Below are 16,902 nucleotides of genomic sequence, written 5' to 3'. Positions count from 1 at the left end.
GAGAGAGAGAGAGAGAGAGAGAGACTCCTCTTTAGCTCTTTAGCTAGAGGTCTAAAACACCATCCGAATTAGCTGTTGGGGCCTCATCTAAGTCTGTCCAGGTTACCTCATAATTAAGAACCAGGAAGGGGCAATCATATTGTTCAGAACAAGTAGCTCTACCTACCCAGGGGTCTTAAGTGGAAAACAGAATAAATTGTATCAGACAATCATGCATATTTGGGAGTAGAGGCAACACAGGGTCTGTTGGTGGTGTTGCCCAAGCTGGCCTAGGACTTCCTGGCTTAGGAGACCCTCCGACCTCAGGCTTTCCAGTGACTGGGTGGCAGGCATGTGCCACAGCAGCTGGCTGTGCCGTGTGATGCCAAACACCAGGAGGATCAGGCAAGCAAGCACACCTGAAATCCCTGCACCTACTTCCATCTCTTACTGCGTTTCTGCCTTACTCCAACAGGATTCCAAACCAACAACCTACATCAGATATAAGGTAGAACTATAATTCGTTATAAACCGGAAGACGCAAAGTCCGATTCAAAGCCTGCCTTGTCTGTTCCCACAGTCACGAGCTCGGGGTCAACTGGAGGCTGTCAGTCCTTTTGAAAACCTGTTCCCTTTCATTCTTGAATAGAACTTTCAATTAAAGCCCTGGGTAACAGAAACCTGGCCAGGGACCACTGCTGGGTTACAGGGCTTTCCGAAGATCCCACTAAGCTCAAAACCTTTTGTCAGCCGAGGGCAGCTGCCCCCCAACTACTAGAAAAAGCAATCTACAGTGAAACTTAAGAGTCCGGCCCTCCCTTTAGAGGAAGGCTTTCAGCTGCTGCGATTGTAGCTTCTAAGCCTGTAAGTCACTAACCACGTTAGCATGATGGAGTGACACTGTGGCTAACCCACAAGGAACCAAGCGGGATGGAAGCCATATCTTGCCTTATCTGGGGTAGACACCAGCAGTGAGCAATGGATGAGCTGCTTAGGCTAAGACCAGCAGGTTCTTCTTCCCAGTGTTAAAGCTATCCTGCTCTGCAAGGACTTGCCATGTGCTTTCCCCAGACCGCCCGACTCTGGCTGAACCTCCTTTTGTGTCCATGATCTGTGGAGAACCGGCCACACTTCCACTATACCTTCTGAAAGGTTTTCAAGCAATACGGTTTGGCTTGGAATAGGGATGGGTACCCTGTCCGGGAGTTCAGTATTCGGGAGGGGAGAAGGGGTGGAGTTTCAAAGCCAAAGTGTGGAGAATAGTGGGATGACGGAGGTGGGCAGTTAGCGCAGGACTTCTCAGAGCCTTTGACACACAGAAGGGCATCTGTCTGCAGGCCTTGCAGAAGGTTTCAACTGTCTGTGAGCCCTTAGGGACTTCTACATGCAGGAGCTGACTAGATATGCAGGCTACTTACTCGGTAGTGCTGAAGGCCAGGACTCATGTCTCAGGCCAGTCTCCCCTTTCCCACATCACTGCAGAAGCAGACTGACTGGAAGCACAGTGAACTCCAGATCGGGAGGGAAGGAAGGACAGAAAAGTGAACTGAGAATCTGAGTATGGATCTGAGTATGGAGAAAATCCTTTTGACCCCAGCACTTGGGAGGTAGAGGGAGGAGGATCAAGAGTTCAAAGCTAGCCCATGCTATAAGGGAACCTGTGTCAAAAAAAAAAAAAAAAATCAAATCGGTGAGATGAGGCTTTGCTCGAGAGGAGTTACCCTGACCCTGTAAAAAGTGAGGTGTGAGCTGGGCGGTGGTGGCGCACGCCTTTAATCCCAGCACTTGGGAGGCAGAGGCAGGCGGATTTCTGAGTTCAAGAGTTCGAGGCTAGCCTGGTCTACAGAGTGAGTTCCAGGACAGCCAGGGCTACACAGAGAAACCCTGTCTCGAAAAAACAAAAAACAACAACAACAAAAAAAACAAAAAAACAAAAGTGAGGTGTGGCCAGAAGGCAGCACTCAGGAGGCAGAGTCAGGCGAATCTCTGAGTCCCAGGACAGCCTGGTCTACAAAGTGAGTTCCAGGACAACCAGGGCTACGCAGAGAAACCTTGTCTTGAAAAAAAAAACAAAACAAACAAACAAAACAGATGAGGTATGGGCAGACGAAAGCACCAAAGAGTCTGACTGGGTATGGCAGCTATATCTGTGATCTCAGCACTCAGGAAGCTGAGGCAGGAGAATCATCACGAGTTTGATGATTGCCTGGGCTATAGAGTGTGACCCTGTTTCAAAGGAAGAAGGAAAGAGGTTGAGAAATGGCATCTTCCCGGCATGGTAGAACCACTTAGAAGCAGCTGGCAGAGCCAGGATGGCTACTGGAGCTGGGGAGGGAACTAAGTCACGTTTTTGGGGGGCCAGAATTGTTTACTTATGGCTCCTGATGGAGGGGCCAGCCCAGAGGGATGACTGGAAGTGTCTGCCATAGGACTGCCTTTTCATTTCTGAGAAGAGGAAGATAGATAAGGGGCACTCACTGTGATAATGCCAGGAGCTGGGTAGCTCACACTACAGAACCCTGTACAGAAACACCTCTCCGCCATTTTCCTCGCCCCCCCCCTTCCTTAATGACCTATGTAGATGGATGACCTATGTAGAGTTCTCAAAGATCACCAGCCAGGGAAGGTGGTGCTGTGTAGAAAAGAGCCAACTGCTATGGAACTCTCAGCAAGACAATCAAGGGTCCCTAGGTCTCACCTGCCCGTCCAGGGAGCTTGGGGTTCCCGTGTCTTTAAATGCACAACAGACTTGCTTGCTCTTGCCTGCAACAACTGAACGCAGAATACAACTGATGCTCACACCTCAAGTCTCTGGACCGGCCTCCTCCTGGCCCTCAGCACATAGTGGGTGTCTGTATGAGAGTTTGGTCAAGTTCGGGAGGCCCAGACCTGGGAGACCCTGAGTTTTACTGCAAAAATTTCCATTATAACCTATGAGCCGGCTACTGTTTTTTTTGTTGTTGTTGGTTTTTTTGAGACAGGGTTTCTCTGTGTAGCCCTGGCTGTCCGGGAACTCACTCTGTAGACCAGGCTAGCCTCAAACTCTGGAACTCAGAAATCCTCCTGCCTCTGCCTCCCAAGTGCTGGGATTAAAGGTGAGCTGGCTACTGTTGGCAGGGACAGACATGGAGACCTTCGGGAGTGCGTGGCCTGGGAATAAGTTCTGTTCAGGCATGAGGGCCCTAATGTAAGTATTCAAACAACATAATATGTAAAATTGTGAAGAATATTTAATTATTCTTTACTGTGGTAGCATAGAAAGACCAGGAATGAAAAAAGTACAAAAAGCTGCTGGGAGCGAATGTCGTGGAGATGGCCACCTCTGTGAGCGCCTCGGGGTCACTGACCTCGGTCCTGGCATTTGTCCTTGTTCCTCTTCTTCTTTTCCTCCAGCCTTGGGTTGAGGGCACACACGCAGGCTGACACGCCCGCAATGGCATTGGGGAGGTCAGGACCCCGGCTCCACCTGTTGGCCTCATGATCATACACCTGTACAGCTCTGGAGAAGGCTGTGCTCTCCCAGCTGTAGCCCCCCAGGATATAGATGCGGCCCTGCCACACGGCCACGCCTGACTCACTGTTGGCCTGCAGCAGCGGCGCCACTCGAGTCCACTGGTTACACTGTGGGCTGTAGGCCTCCACGCCCAGCACGTCAAAGCGCTCCATGGACTCCATGTGGTCGTCGCTGCCCCCAATGGAATAGATGCTGTCGCCCAGGCTACACATGCTGTGCCAGCCTCGAGCGGTTGTCATGGGCCGCCTCTCCTCCCACACATCTGTCCGGTGGTCATAGCACAGCAGGTTCTTGCGGTACGGGCCAATCTGGTAGTCATGGCCCCCTGAGATGTACACAAAGTCTTTGTAGATGGTGCCCGCATGACCATAGGTGAACCTGCAGAGAGGCCAGAGGACAGAAGAGCTCAGGGGAAGGGAGCCTGCTTCAATGGACATGGGGTACAGAATTCAGGTGAGCAAGTGGCCCCTGCGTCCGGGAGGGTGTATGGGAACATTGAGCTTTCTGTGCAGTTTTCTGGAAGCCTGACTCCTCTAAACATTATCAAAGTGGAAAAAAAAAAAAAAGAATGTCTATCCAGGCCTGTGATCATGCCTTTAATCCTAGCACCTAGCAGGGACATCTCTGTGAGTTCCAGGCCAGCCAAGGCTACATGGTGAGACTTATGCCAGAGAGGCCTGGCAAGATGGCTCAGTGGGTAAACGTGCTTGCTGCCAAGCCTGGGCAATCTGAGTTTGATCCTTGGAACCCACATGGTGGAAGAAGAGACCAACTCCTGTGAGTTGCCTTCTGACCACGAGTGTGCTGTGACACCCGAATGCGCGCACATAACATACGCATGCAGAAAGTGACTGCAAAAGACAAAACCCCAAAATAAAGCTCAGGGGTGAGAACATGAAGCCTGGGTCGTGTGGTTTAGTCGGCAATTGGGGCAGGAGAAGCCCATCAACAGGCAACCGCTTACTATCACTCTCTGGCTGCCTCACCAGGCTGCTATGGATGCCCAGGGCCTAATCGCAGTGTCACCTGCTCAACAACGGTGTCCAGGAATTAGTGTCCTGGTTTCTAGAATCCATACTTATTTATTTGAGACAAAGTCTCAATATGTATGTAGCCTGGCATGACCTCAAACTCAATCTCCTGCCTCAGCTCCCTGAGACAAAGTCCCCTAGATACCTAGTATATCCCACAGCCAGACTGGTTCAGAGAGTCTGGGTTCAGGTACCCCACAGGGGTGATAATTAGATGGTGTGCAGGTTTGGCAGATCCTTGACACAACCCATATTCGATGACCCAATACCCAGTTGTGGGCCAGGGAAGAGGAGGACACATCTCTACCCTAGGTACTCCCTGCCTTCTAGAGGCCACAGGAGAATGTCACGGAGAAATGGCGTCTAACTTTCCCCAGGCTGTGCTGTGGTACCCACTCTGTAGTGCGCAAACAATGTGGTGACGCTCCTGCCTCTCTGAACTCATGTCTACACCCAGCTGGGTCTTCCGGTGAGGGACTTACCATTCCATACCAACACTCACTCTCTGAAGCTCAGGACCCTAGTCAATTAAGAAACTGGGAGATGCTTGTCTTGGTGGCAAGGCCTGCAACTGCCCTCAGTCCCTCATGGCCTACCCAGCTGTGATGAAGCTAGGATATTTATGAAAACAGAAATCAAGACTAAACTATATCCCGTGACAACATCAGCTTCCAGCATCGGCCTCAGTCCCTCATCCCTCATCACCTTGGCAAGCCAGCCACAAAGGTCCAGGAGTTGGTCTTGGGGCTGTAGGTCTCTACAGAAGACAGTGCTCCGTTCTCATTCCGGCCACCGACAGCCACCAGCATGTCTTCAATGGAGGCGAGGTAGAAATCCACACGGCGCTGGTTCATGGACGCCACCTGTGAGGGTGAGACACCTGAAGCTTCCCTTCTCAAGCCTCGGCACCTTGTTCCTCAGCTGTGTCCACAGAGCGAATGGCCCAGGAGGGCTAGAGAGTATGTGGATGTGCGGGGGAGAGGGGCCTGGTGGGAATTCTGAGTATTCCTGACACTTCCACTCAGATCCCCAAGAAGTACATGGGGATATGCCTCTCATGCCTCTTCAAACTGGTTTAGCCACATGGTCGACCTTGTGGCCTGGCATCATGCAAGAAATGAATATGCTTCTAAAACACACACACACACACACACACACACACACACACACACACACACAGAGGCACATGCACACACATGTACACATGTGTGTGCAAGAGCGCACACACACACACACATGCACACACACTTGTATACACACACACACACACACATGTACATGCACACACCAGACTGGAGAGATGGCTCAGCTGTTAAGAGCACTTGTTCTTACAGAGGACCTAGGTTTGATTCCCAGCACCCACATGGCAGCTCACAACTGACCATAACTCTAGCTCCAAGGAATCCGATGTGCTCTTCTGACCTCCTCTGATATCAGGCATGCCTATGGTGCCCAGACATACATGCAAGCATGGCACTCACATAAAATTAAATAAATCCACATAAAATTAAAACATATCAACAAACATATCAACAAAAGCCAGCTTCTCCTTCTCCTCCTCCATCTGATTTATGTTCATGGAGCTAGGAAGGAAACCCGGGATTCCAGCATGCCGGGTGATGCCCTACCACCGTAGCTCAATCCAGCTGGAAAATTTTTTTTTTAATTAATGCAGACCCACTGGTCACCATCCATGTTAACTGAGCAGAAAGAGACTCAGCAGGCAGTCAGAGCATAGAAGCTCTAGCCTTGATAACGCAGGAGACCACAGGCCTGGCCTCTGCCACCAGCTGTTCAGGAGGGACTCTAAAGTTGGGCTTCCCAGAGGCCCTGTGATTGTTTGTATATGCTTGGCCCAGGGAGTGGCATGATTAGAAGGTATGGCCTTGTTGGAGTAGGTGTGTCACTGTGGGAGTGGACTTTAAAACCCTTATTGTAGCTGCCTGGAAGCCAGTCTTCCACTAGCAGCCTTCAGATGAAGATGTAGAACTCTCAGCTCCTCCTGCACCATGCCTGCCTGGATGCTGCCATGCTCCCGCCTTGATGATAATGGACTGAACCTCTGAACCTGTAAGCCAGCCCCAATTAAATTTGTCCTTATAAGAGCAGCCTTGGTCATGGTGTCTGCTCACAGCAGTAAAACCCTAAGATACGGTTTTTACCTGAAAGCCCCACTTAGCTTTCAGTTTTTTTTTTTTTTTTTTTTGATGTGTTATTATTGTGTGTGTGTGTATATATATATGTATGTGTGGGGTGGGCATGTATGCAATGACATGTATGTGGACATCAGAGGGCGACTCTGAGTCGATTCTCTCTTTCCATTTATGTGGGTTCCAAGATCCGTAGCTGGCTAGCCTCTTTACCTGCTAAGCCATCTTGCGGGCCCAGGTTAGAGTCTGGAGATTGGAACAGAAGGGTCATCGGGAATCCATTTGGTTTTGTTTTTGTGACAGGACAGGATCTCAATCTATGGTCCAGGATGACTTGCAATCACTATGTGGCCCAAGTTGGCCTCAGACTTGTGGCAATCCTTCTGCTTTAGCTTCCTAAATCCTGGGATTACAGGTGTGAGCTACCACACCTGGGTGGCGTTGAGTTCAGCAAACCCCGGGGGTTTACTGGTCACACAGAGGTGTGAACAGGAAGATGGATTCTGGTGAGTGGCAGTCTAGAGAGGTGATTTTACTAGGGTCACTTCACTTCAGTCATATGTATGCCAATCAGCTCCTGCTACGAGGCATGAGCATATCCAGAGGTGAAGTGTGAAATTTGGGGAGAGGTCAGGGAGCCAGCCTGAAACTTCTTTATTTTTTTTTGGTTTTTCGAGACAGGGTTTCTCTGTGTAGTCCTGGCTGTCCTGGAACTCACTCTGTAGACCAGGCTGGCCTCGAAGTCAGAAATCCGCCTGCCTCTGCCTCCCAAGTGCTGGGATTAAAGGCGTGAGCCACCACCGCCCGGCTCAGCCTGAAACTTCTAAGCCTTTACTAGCGCAGGGTGATGGCCCCCATAAGACTCAGGTACTTGATTGCTTAATTTCCAGCTGGTGAACTGTTTGGGAAGGATTAGGAGGTGTGGCTTTGTTGGAGGAAATGTGTCATGGGTGCAGGGGCCGTGGGTGGTGGGTGATGAGCTTTGAGGTTTCAAAAGCCCATTCCAAGGCCAGTCTCTGTACCTGCTGCCTGTGGATGAAAATGTGAGGCTCTTCGGTACTGTTCCGGCACCACGCCTGTCTGCTTTCGGCCATGATGATAAAGGACTAACTCTGTCTGACAGTATAAGCGAGGCCCCATTAGATACCTTCTTTAGAAAATTCTTTTTTTTACATTACATGTATGGGTGTTTTGCCTGCATGTTATGTATGTGTATACTTTGTGTTCATGTGGGGGAGGCAAAAGAGGACATGGGATCTCCTGGAACTCCAGTCATTCATGTTTCTGAACAATCACGCAGGTGCCAGGAACTGAACTCTGGTCCTCTGCAAGTGCAATACGTGCCCTAAACCACCTGAGCCATGTCTCCAGCCTTACCTGCTTTCTTTTACAAGAATCACCTTGGTCAGGGTGTCTCTTCACAGCAATACACCACTGACTAAGACACTCAGCTAGGGTGGACTAACAGGGCTGACATGTGGGCTCCATGCTTGCCCTGGGTTGCATTGAGCTCTGTTGTTTTCCTGAAAATTACTCCTCAAATCTCTCTACAAGAGAATCGCAGGAGAGGCTCTGAGGCCCGGGGTCCAGGTCTTGGAGCTTGGAGCAGCCATGGACACTTAGTATCTGTCTGTTACAATTAAGTAAGGTTGAAAACGTGCACATTTCATGCTCTCAATGACTACACAGGGACAGTGGCCATTGTGTTGGACACAGGACAGACCTAGAATGCTCCCACGAAGGCAGACGGTTCCATCTATGAATGCTGCTTTGGACTAGAGCCAGCCCTTCAGATGGTGGCTGTCTGGCCTTCCCTGACCCAGGTCTAGATCCAGGGAGGGAACCAATGATGTGGGTCATCACCTGATCACCCATCACGTCTCTCTCAGAAGCAGGGCAGTCATTAAGGCCCGGGACCAGGAAGCCACAGTGAGGTTAGAGAGCTACAAAGAGGCCTCAAGAGTAACGAATTAATTCGATTTAATCTCACCTTGATCCACTGTTTACGGCGGGGGTCGTACCTATAAAGAAGGTTGGAGGCGGCATTCCCTCCGTTGTCTCTCGAGAAACTGCCTCCAGCGATGAAGATGAAGCCCCCCAGCACAGCGACGCAGTGGTGGCTTCGGCGGGCCGGCAGGGATGTCTCCTTCACCCACTGCTGGTTCTTGGTGTCTAGGTAGCAGGTGTCATCGCTCAGCTCCAGACACCGCTCAGAGACCTCACCACCCACGAAGAGCAAGCACTCCTCGGAACGCAGCAGCGTTCGCTTTGTCTGCAGGACAGGCTGGGCCACCAGGCTGTTGTGGTAGTGGATGGCCTCCTCCACAAAGCCCTCGGCGTTGGCCTCACTGGGCAGCAGGGAGCCCATGGCCAGCTTCACCCGCTGTAGCAGGATGTCCTCGGGCAAGAGGGGGAAGCGGATGTTCTCTAGCACGCGGCAGGTGTGCACCTCGCGCTCGGGCTGCTGCGTGAGCCACTGCAGAGCCGCCTGCAGCAGGTCATATTCCCACTTGTGCTGTACCTGGCCACTGCTCAGGTAGATACACAGCTTCTGCACAGAAATGGACTGCAGGAAGTCAGGCGTGAAGGACAGCGTGCTGAAGTGGCTCAGGACGAAGCTATCGATGAAGGCGTCCAGCCGCTTGAGGCTGTAGATGGAGGCCAGCTCCTGCAGGTAGAGATAGTTGTCCTCGCTCACCTCCTGCTCCAGGTACTCGCAGCAGAAGTCCACCACCGTCCAGATCTGCAGCAGGTGCGCCGTCTCCAGGATGTAGTCAATGTTGTTGCCGTCCAGCTCCAGCTCGCTGCTGTAGAGGAAATCCACCACCGCCTTGAGCCCCACGTAGGAGGTGCCCACCAGCTCCACCTCCTTCTGGAAAGCTTCGCGCATGCCCAGTGTGAACATGGAGTTGAAGTAGTCGCTGCACACAGCCAGAAGGTTGCGGTGGGCTGGCACTTGCTGCTCTTCCACCACAAGGACCACGTCGCAGAAGAGGCCGTGCAGCCGCTGCTCGTTCAGCCGCTGCAGCACCGTGGTGGAGTGGTCGGGACAGTGGTACACCTGCGCAAGAAGGTGTGTCACGGAGAGGAGCACTAGGCTAACATCCGTGTCCTGCCAGGAGCACAGTCAGACCCCAGAAGTAGTGGTACGATTGTGATAAGATGGAACATGAGCCCTGGAAGTAAACCCCAGAGCGTCACAGTGCTTCTGAGATCATGTGTCTCCTTCCTTCTTTCCCTCCCTCCTGAAACTGGTTTTAAAAATTTGGCTGGGCATGGTGGCACATGCCTATAATCTTAGCACGCAAGAGGCAGAGGTCGGTGAGCCTCTGTGAGGTCAAGGCCAGTCTGGTCTTCCTAGAAACTTCCAGGCCAGCCAGGACTACACAGAGAGACACGGTCTCAAATAAAATAAAACAAGCGAGTAACATTATGTATTAGCCCGTGTGCATATTCATGACAGTGTGAATGCAGAAGGGGGAAGACAGCTTTCTCTCATTCCATCCGAAACCTCCGCGGTACGGAGCTCAGATTGTCTGGCAGACTTGAGCAGTGAGGGATTTTCCATGTTAAACCTTCTAGCCAGCTCCACTATATATATTTCCTAGAAACTGTCTGCTTGGCAAATCTCTGTGAGTTCAAGGCCAGCTTGGTTTACAGAGGGAATTCTGGGACACAGGGCTATTACACAGAGAAACTTTGTCTTGAAAAGCCAAAACCAACAAGAAACTGCTTGCTTTCTGTCTTCCTCCTTTATAACCAGGAGTTTAAGAGTTTACTTTTTTCTGTCTTTCCTTTCTTCCTTCTTCTAGGTTCTGACAGATGTTTTGTAAATGTTTTCCCATCAGAAACACTCCCTAGGGCGAAGCCCCTAAATCCAGATGGACCAGCTCTGCCTCCTGCTGGCTGTATGGTCTTAGGTTAGCCAAGAACCTTCTGTAACTCTGCATATTTATAATTTAGAGTTAGGGATCAGTCCATGGTACAGCCCAGCAGGCATTTAAGAAGCTTTGTCTGTGCTTGAGGCCCTGGGAGAGGGGGCAGCCTTCTCTGTCTTACAAAAGGCAAAATTCACAGTCGTGGTAACACCTCTCCCCCATCCACTGCCCAGTCTCAGGAGCCACAGTCACCACCTATCTGATGTATGTTCTTGGATCCTAGGCTGAGAGCCCAAGGACAAAGCTGCAGGAATGCTGTCCTTCTCAGGGCTCATTTTGTGCTATCCACAAGACAGAAGCAGGTGAGAGAGGAAGAGAAGGGAGAGGATAGAGAAATGAGAAAAGGAGAAAGGAAGAGGAGGAGGACAAGAAGAAAACTCAACATAAGGAAAAACAGACTATCTGAAGAAATAGCTGGTCTATTCACAGAACACCAACTGAGAATGGCTAGCCTGAGACCCAAGTGTGGATGGAACAGGAAAGTGGGAAGACAGGCTGATGCTATCTCCTGGCCCTTACCTCCCTGAGTAACTAACTCTTCTCTGCACAGTTCTATAGCAGGGCTCTATGTATCTATGTGTCTACCTATCTAAGTTTCTGTATCTGTCTGTCTGTCTATCTATCTATCTATCTATCTATCTATCTATCTATCTATCTATCTATGTATCTATGTATCTATGTATGTATCTATGTATCTATCTATGTATCTATGTATCTATGTATCTATCTATCTATCTATCTATCTATCTATCCATCTATCTATCTACTGGGAATTAGGATCTCATGTACCCCAGGCTGGCCTCAAATTCTCTATGTAACTGAGGAAGATTTTGAACATCTGGTCTTCCTGAGATTACAGGTGAGTGCTGGAATTACAGATGTACACCATACATGCAGTCCTGGGGATTGGCGAAGGGTTTCATGCATAGCAGGTGAGCATCGTAACAACCCGACCACATCCCAGCTCTTTCCCTACTTCCCCTGTAATCCGCTCTTCAGCATAGCCGGTGCCTTCCTCCCACACCCTGGCCGATGCCCTTGGAACTGAATTGCTTTGTCTCCTCACGCTCCTATGTCGGATCACTCTGTCCACCTTGCAGGCTTGTGGGAAGGAGCAGGTGACCTTCCTACAGACTGAAGAAGATGACAGGTCCTACCCAAGGTCACCTCCTTCTTGGTTCAGTGGGCTAGGCTTTCTTGTTCTTCTGTGACAGAATGGCTGCTGTCACCCCCCGCCCCCACCCCACCTGTGTGGCTCTTTCTTCTGTCTACCCTCTTACAGGGAGGCCTGTTGGGCTTAAGCAGGAACACCCTGGGCTCTTTCAGATACTAGCCTGGGGACTCTCCCAGGGAAAGAAGGAAACTGGGATAGACCATGGCCACATGTGACAGAGTGCTATAAAGGCCCAGTGTGTATAGATGGCTGTGAACTGGTGAGCTGCTGGGGGAGGGGGGAAACTTGACCACTAGGCCTGAAGGGGGTTCCATACTACCAACTATGGTTCTTCTCTTCCTGGGTCTCAACAACAGTTTGCCCTGGCATTGTGACACAGCTGCAGATAGCACTTTTAAACACACCCACCACTCCCAACTTCAAGCGAACACCAAAACAGAGTCTCAGCATGTCAGGGAATTAGTAATACCCTATACAGCATTTCTTGACAGTTCTATACAATCATTATGATTATCATTATTTATGATGCTGTTTCTTTATTGTAGCCCTGGCTGTCCTCATTCAGTAGCCAGGCTGGTCTTGAACTCAAGTTTACCTGTCTCTGCCTCCTTGATGCTGGGATTAAAGGCATGTGCTACCATATGTGACACTACAATCAAATGTCAGGGGTGGAGGGACCCTAAGTGGTCAGGAGTGAGAACAGAGTACAGCAGGTATGTGAGGATGTCTGCTAAGACAGAACTCGATACCACTGCAAGGCAACCCACTTTAGAGTGCTTCACTGCTCCCATGGTGAACAGGCTCCATCGCCAATCAGGAGTGCAGGAGCATCCTGCCTTGACATGCTGGCGGCTCCCAAAGCCTCAAGAGGTCTTCCACTGTTTGAAAGGTGCCAGACACATACTGAGTGCTCATCAGTAAATCCAGTAGGACCAGGAAGGAACAGAAGGAGGCAGGAGGATGGCTGTGAGATCCCTAAACTCAGGGATCTACCTGCCTCTACCTCCCTAGTGCTGGGATTAAAGGCATGCACCACCTATACCCACACTCACCCCAACAGGTTGTTTTTGTTTGTTTGCTTGTTTTTTGAAAGCTGATCTAGCCAGACTGGTTCTCATTATACAGCCAGGGCTGGCCCCAAACTCATGATAGTCTCTATGCCTCAGCCTCCAAGTGCTAAGAGTATAGATGTGTGCCATGCCTAGCTGGGCAGTGGCCACTCCCCCCCCACCTCCCTGGGATTCTTTCCTGGCTGGCTGAAGGTGATTCTAATGAAATCAGCTTGCTTGGGCTGGTAACCACAGACCAGCGAGCACACATTTGTTCACTCTAGGGGTTTCAGGGAGTTGGATGCAACAGGGAAGAAATCCTTAAGGTCAGGAAGTTGAGTTCTACTTTAAAGTCGGAGGCTGTGTTCTCCATGAGACTCATATTGGTTGGTAAGCTCCATGGGAAGGCAGAAGTCCCATGGTTCTTTTCTGCCACCCTCAGGGTGATCTGTAGAATGGAGTGGGCGATACCCAGAGCTCCTCTGCAAACCCACGTGTGGCCACACAGTTAAGGAGATGTCAGCCAGAATGAGGCAATTGGAATCGATACCACGGGTGGGGAGGGACTGCTTACGTACCTTTGAGGACTCACTGATTTTGTATGGCCGAGACACGCGCATCTGCTTGCCTGCCTCCATTGCGACCGATTTCAGACCTGCAGTGAGAATGGCAATTCCTGAGCATGCAGCATCAACTCCGGGTTGGCTGTTCGCTGCAGGCCCTGCAGGCAGGCACCGTTTGTCAGCGAATGAAGAAACCATCCCGTGGAGGAGAGTAAGAGAGAGCAAAATACTGTGTGGTTGTCAGAACTGCTAAGTTTAAGAACTAGATTTGCAAAGGGAATTGAAAGAGCAGAAACATAGCCGGGCGGTGGTGGCACATGCCTTTAATCCCAGCACTTGGGAGGCAGAGGCAGGCAGATTTCTGAGTTCGAGGCCAGCCTGGTGTACAGAGTGAGTTCCAAGACAGCCAGGGCTACACAGAGAAACCCCGTCTCAAAAAAACAAACAAACAAACAAACAAACAAGCAGAAACAGAGAGACCTCAACCACAAAAGCAGATTATACTAATCTGAAGGGTGTCTTGAGACCTGGTACACAGGAGAGCACACAGTATGTACAGTTAATTTTGTTTGTTTTTGTTTTTTTTTTTTTTTTTTTTTGAAACAGGGTTTCTCTGTGCAGTTCTGGCTGTCCTGGAACTTCTTCTATAGACAAGGCTGACTTTGAACTCACAGGAGATCTACCTGCCTCTGTCTCCCGAGTGCTGGGAGTGTACAAATGTAACCAGGCTTTAAATAAGTTGTTTTACTTGGGGAATGTGGGGCAGGAGACAGCCCAGTTGCTTTTTTTCAGGACCTGAGGTATCTGTATGGGTATTAAGAGTTCCTGGAACTTTGAGCCCATTTTACAGCCTTGGCTAGGAGCAGGGAGCAGCTTCTTTTACTTGTATTCATTTAAATCATGTCCTTTTATCATTTAAAGCCTGACACATATCACAACGGTTAGTATGTGTCTCGTGTTCATGTTTTCTCCTTTAAATTAAATTTAATTTGTTTATTTTGTGAAAGTCTGAGAGAGTTTGTTCTTCTTTTTTTTTTTTTTAAATTCCATCTTTCCGGACCCAGGGATTGAACTTAAGTTGTTAGACTTGGTGGCAAACACCTTTATCCAGTAAGCCATCTCAGTGGCCCAACACACACCACACACACCACCTTTTGATGTTTACTCTAAAGTTTACCTTTGGGCTTCGGCAGAGTTTTCGTGAGTGACATCATTGTGGAGCCTGGACTACAGTGTGGATCCAAGCTAAGGGGCTTCCCTGGCCGTCTCTCTTAATTCCTTCCACAATGACAACTGTCCTACTTTACAGATGAGGACATTTCAAATTGTCATAACTCCAGTTAATGTCTGACCACCCAAACTTGGGCCCTTCACCTCCGCAGGAAACAAGGCCCAGACATGACCAGTGTCACATTTTCAGATTCTCAAGAGGAAGCTCGGAGGGCGAGAGACAGCTGTGACAGATGGGTACAGACTGTTCTTGGTGCTGTCCTCAGGGCCTCTGTGAGTCTTTATTAATTTTCTCCCATGTAACTCCATGAGACTATCCCAGTCCTGTCCTTGACTCAACTCAAGAGGTCACAATGGGGGGTGTGAAACAACCCACCCAGCATCCAGCAGTCAGGAGAATGTGCAGGCCCTCCCGTTCCTCTGCACTCTGCAGCTGTACTGTCTGGTCACAGGAGGGAAGACTCCCCTGGGAGAAACCTCCCCTGAGGCTATGCTTTGACACAGACAGGAGCAATCCTGCTGTGCTGACCTTTCTGATCAAATCTACAGACCTGACACAGGATGTTCCCACCTGCGTTAAAGTGCCAAGGATCCTTGTGAATACCTAGGAGCCAGGCTTTGGAGGGCTTGGAAGTCTAATAGGCGGACACTGGCAGGCGACACCCAGTTAGGAATAAACCTGTTGGGCTAAACTCAGAGAAATTCTGCTCAGGAACTCCCTGCCCTTATATGTTCCGGGGTGGGAGCAATTTGGAGGCAATGTGGGGTGGGGGTAACGACACACTGCAAACAGCCCGAATTTAACACCTGCAAGTTCCCTACCCACATCTCCTTGAAATAATCGTGCCCCAAAGGCCTCTCCCTCCCAAAAAGCCCTTCCCTTTCTAGAAGGTTGGAAAGTGCAGCCTTTCCATGGTCTAGTTAGCAGCCCGTGGAGAGGAGTCTGTCTTTTCCTGTCTCAATTCTGTACCCCCTTTTCCTTATAAAACCAACATGGGCTAGGATTATAAGACGAATTTTCTCCCAGTTCTGCTGAGCCCACATTAAGAATCGTTTTGTTACCTATCGAACAAAGAGTCTTCGCTAAATCAGAACAATGTGATAAGTCAGCACGGTTCTGAGATAGATGGGGAGAGGGAGTGGTCTCTAGTGTTCCCCATGGAGGAAGAAATCGGGACATTCCATCCCGTTCGACTCTTCCTGGGAAAGAAGATACAACTGAACCTTTCCGAGAAAACTAGTAACTTTGTGACTAAGCTGTATCCATGCAGGGACTCTCCCGGCTGCTGGGGACCCAGAGAGAAGGGAAACGTTTCAGCTATCAAACAGCATCTAATTACTGCATACCCCTGACTCCCCCGGTTCACCTTGGCGGTCTGAGAACGGGTACACCGTGGGTGGGCAGGTAGCTGAGGGGCCCACCCAAGGTCACAGACAGAAAAACATAGATACCTTCTCAGCCCATCTACTTAGGGCTGCCAGCCAGGTCTCTGGTTCCTCACTGTCTGGAAGCTTTCTTTTCTAGGCCAAGGGATCTAGAGAGAGTTCTCCAGTGCCAGGCTCGCCTTAGTCTCCCGGACCATGTCTCTGGCGCCTAGCTGCGTCCCGGACTACGTGCAAGCAAGTGAGGTGAAGGTACAGAGTCCCCCCCACCCGGGGTCCCAGAGAGCCAGCACGCAATCCAGGCTGCACTCACCGTTCCGGGTCCCGCCCCGAAGGTGCTGAGGCGCCGAGGGAGGCGTGGGCCGCACCTGTACACCCGCGAGCCCGGATCGCGCCCGCTTGCGAGCTGCTACCAGAGGAGCGCACGCTGCAGGGCTACCGGGCCCGCCCGAAGCGCAGCCATCCCTCTGCAAGGAAGTGCGAGCCTACACTGTCAATGGCGGCTGGGGGCGGGGCCGGCAGGCGGGAGAGAGGCGGGGTCTGCAGGATTGGGGGCGGAGCCTCGTCTGAGGGGCAGGTCTGTGAAGGCGGAGTGCAGCTTTTTAGGGGCGAGTCTGGGAGGCAGGGGGTGCGGCCTTAGGGGCGGGATCTGTGAATGGGAAGGAGCTGAGCTAGTTAAGATCTGGAAGAAGTCCCCGGAGTCCCTTACTATTGATGGCACCTGGCCAGACCCCAGCTGTCCCATAGGCAGACCAGGCATGCGCCGCAGAAGCTTGCTGGCGCCCACGTCCCAGGCTCCCGGATATGGAGTGGCTCCGTGGGACAAACCTCAGGGTGGGTCAGGGGCTCCAGGATGGCTGTACCCTCCTCATCTTCCCTCAGGGGCGGCTT

The 16,902-nt window shown here is 50.7% G+C and overlaps 1 protein-coding gene across 1 annotated transcript; it reads right to left on the bottom strand.

Annotated features, from left to right (window-relative positions):
- Window positions 1-3,191: 3,191 nt before the first annotated feature.
- Klhl36 (kelch like family member 36) lies at window positions 3,192-16,461 on the bottom strand. Its single transcript, XM_028753241.1, has 5 exons — window positions 16,325-16,461; window positions 13,414-13,490; window positions 8,665-9,735; window positions 5,230-5,387; window positions 3,192-3,871 (listed from the first exon to the last, which is right to left on the bottom strand). The coding sequence occupies exons 2-5, from the start codon at window positions 13,471-13,473 to the stop codon at window positions 3,319-3,321; spliced, it is 1,842 nt and encodes a 613-aa protein (XP_028609074.1). The 5' UTR covers window positions 13,474-13,490; window positions 16,325-16,461; the 3' UTR covers window positions 3,192-3,318.
- Between the last annotated feature and the right edge of the window lie 441 nt (window positions 16,462-16,902).

The sequence above is a fragment of the Grammomys surdaster genome, unplaced genomic scaffold (genome assembly GCF_004785775.1).
Source record: "Grammomys surdaster isolate TR1022 unplaced genomic scaffold, NIH_TR_1.0 128, whole genome shotgun sequence".
Taxonomy (NCBI): domain Eukaryota; kingdom Metazoa; phylum Chordata; class Mammalia; order Rodentia; family Muridae; genus Grammomys; species Grammomys surdaster.
This window is presented reverse-complemented; position numbering and strand designations above follow the sequence as displayed.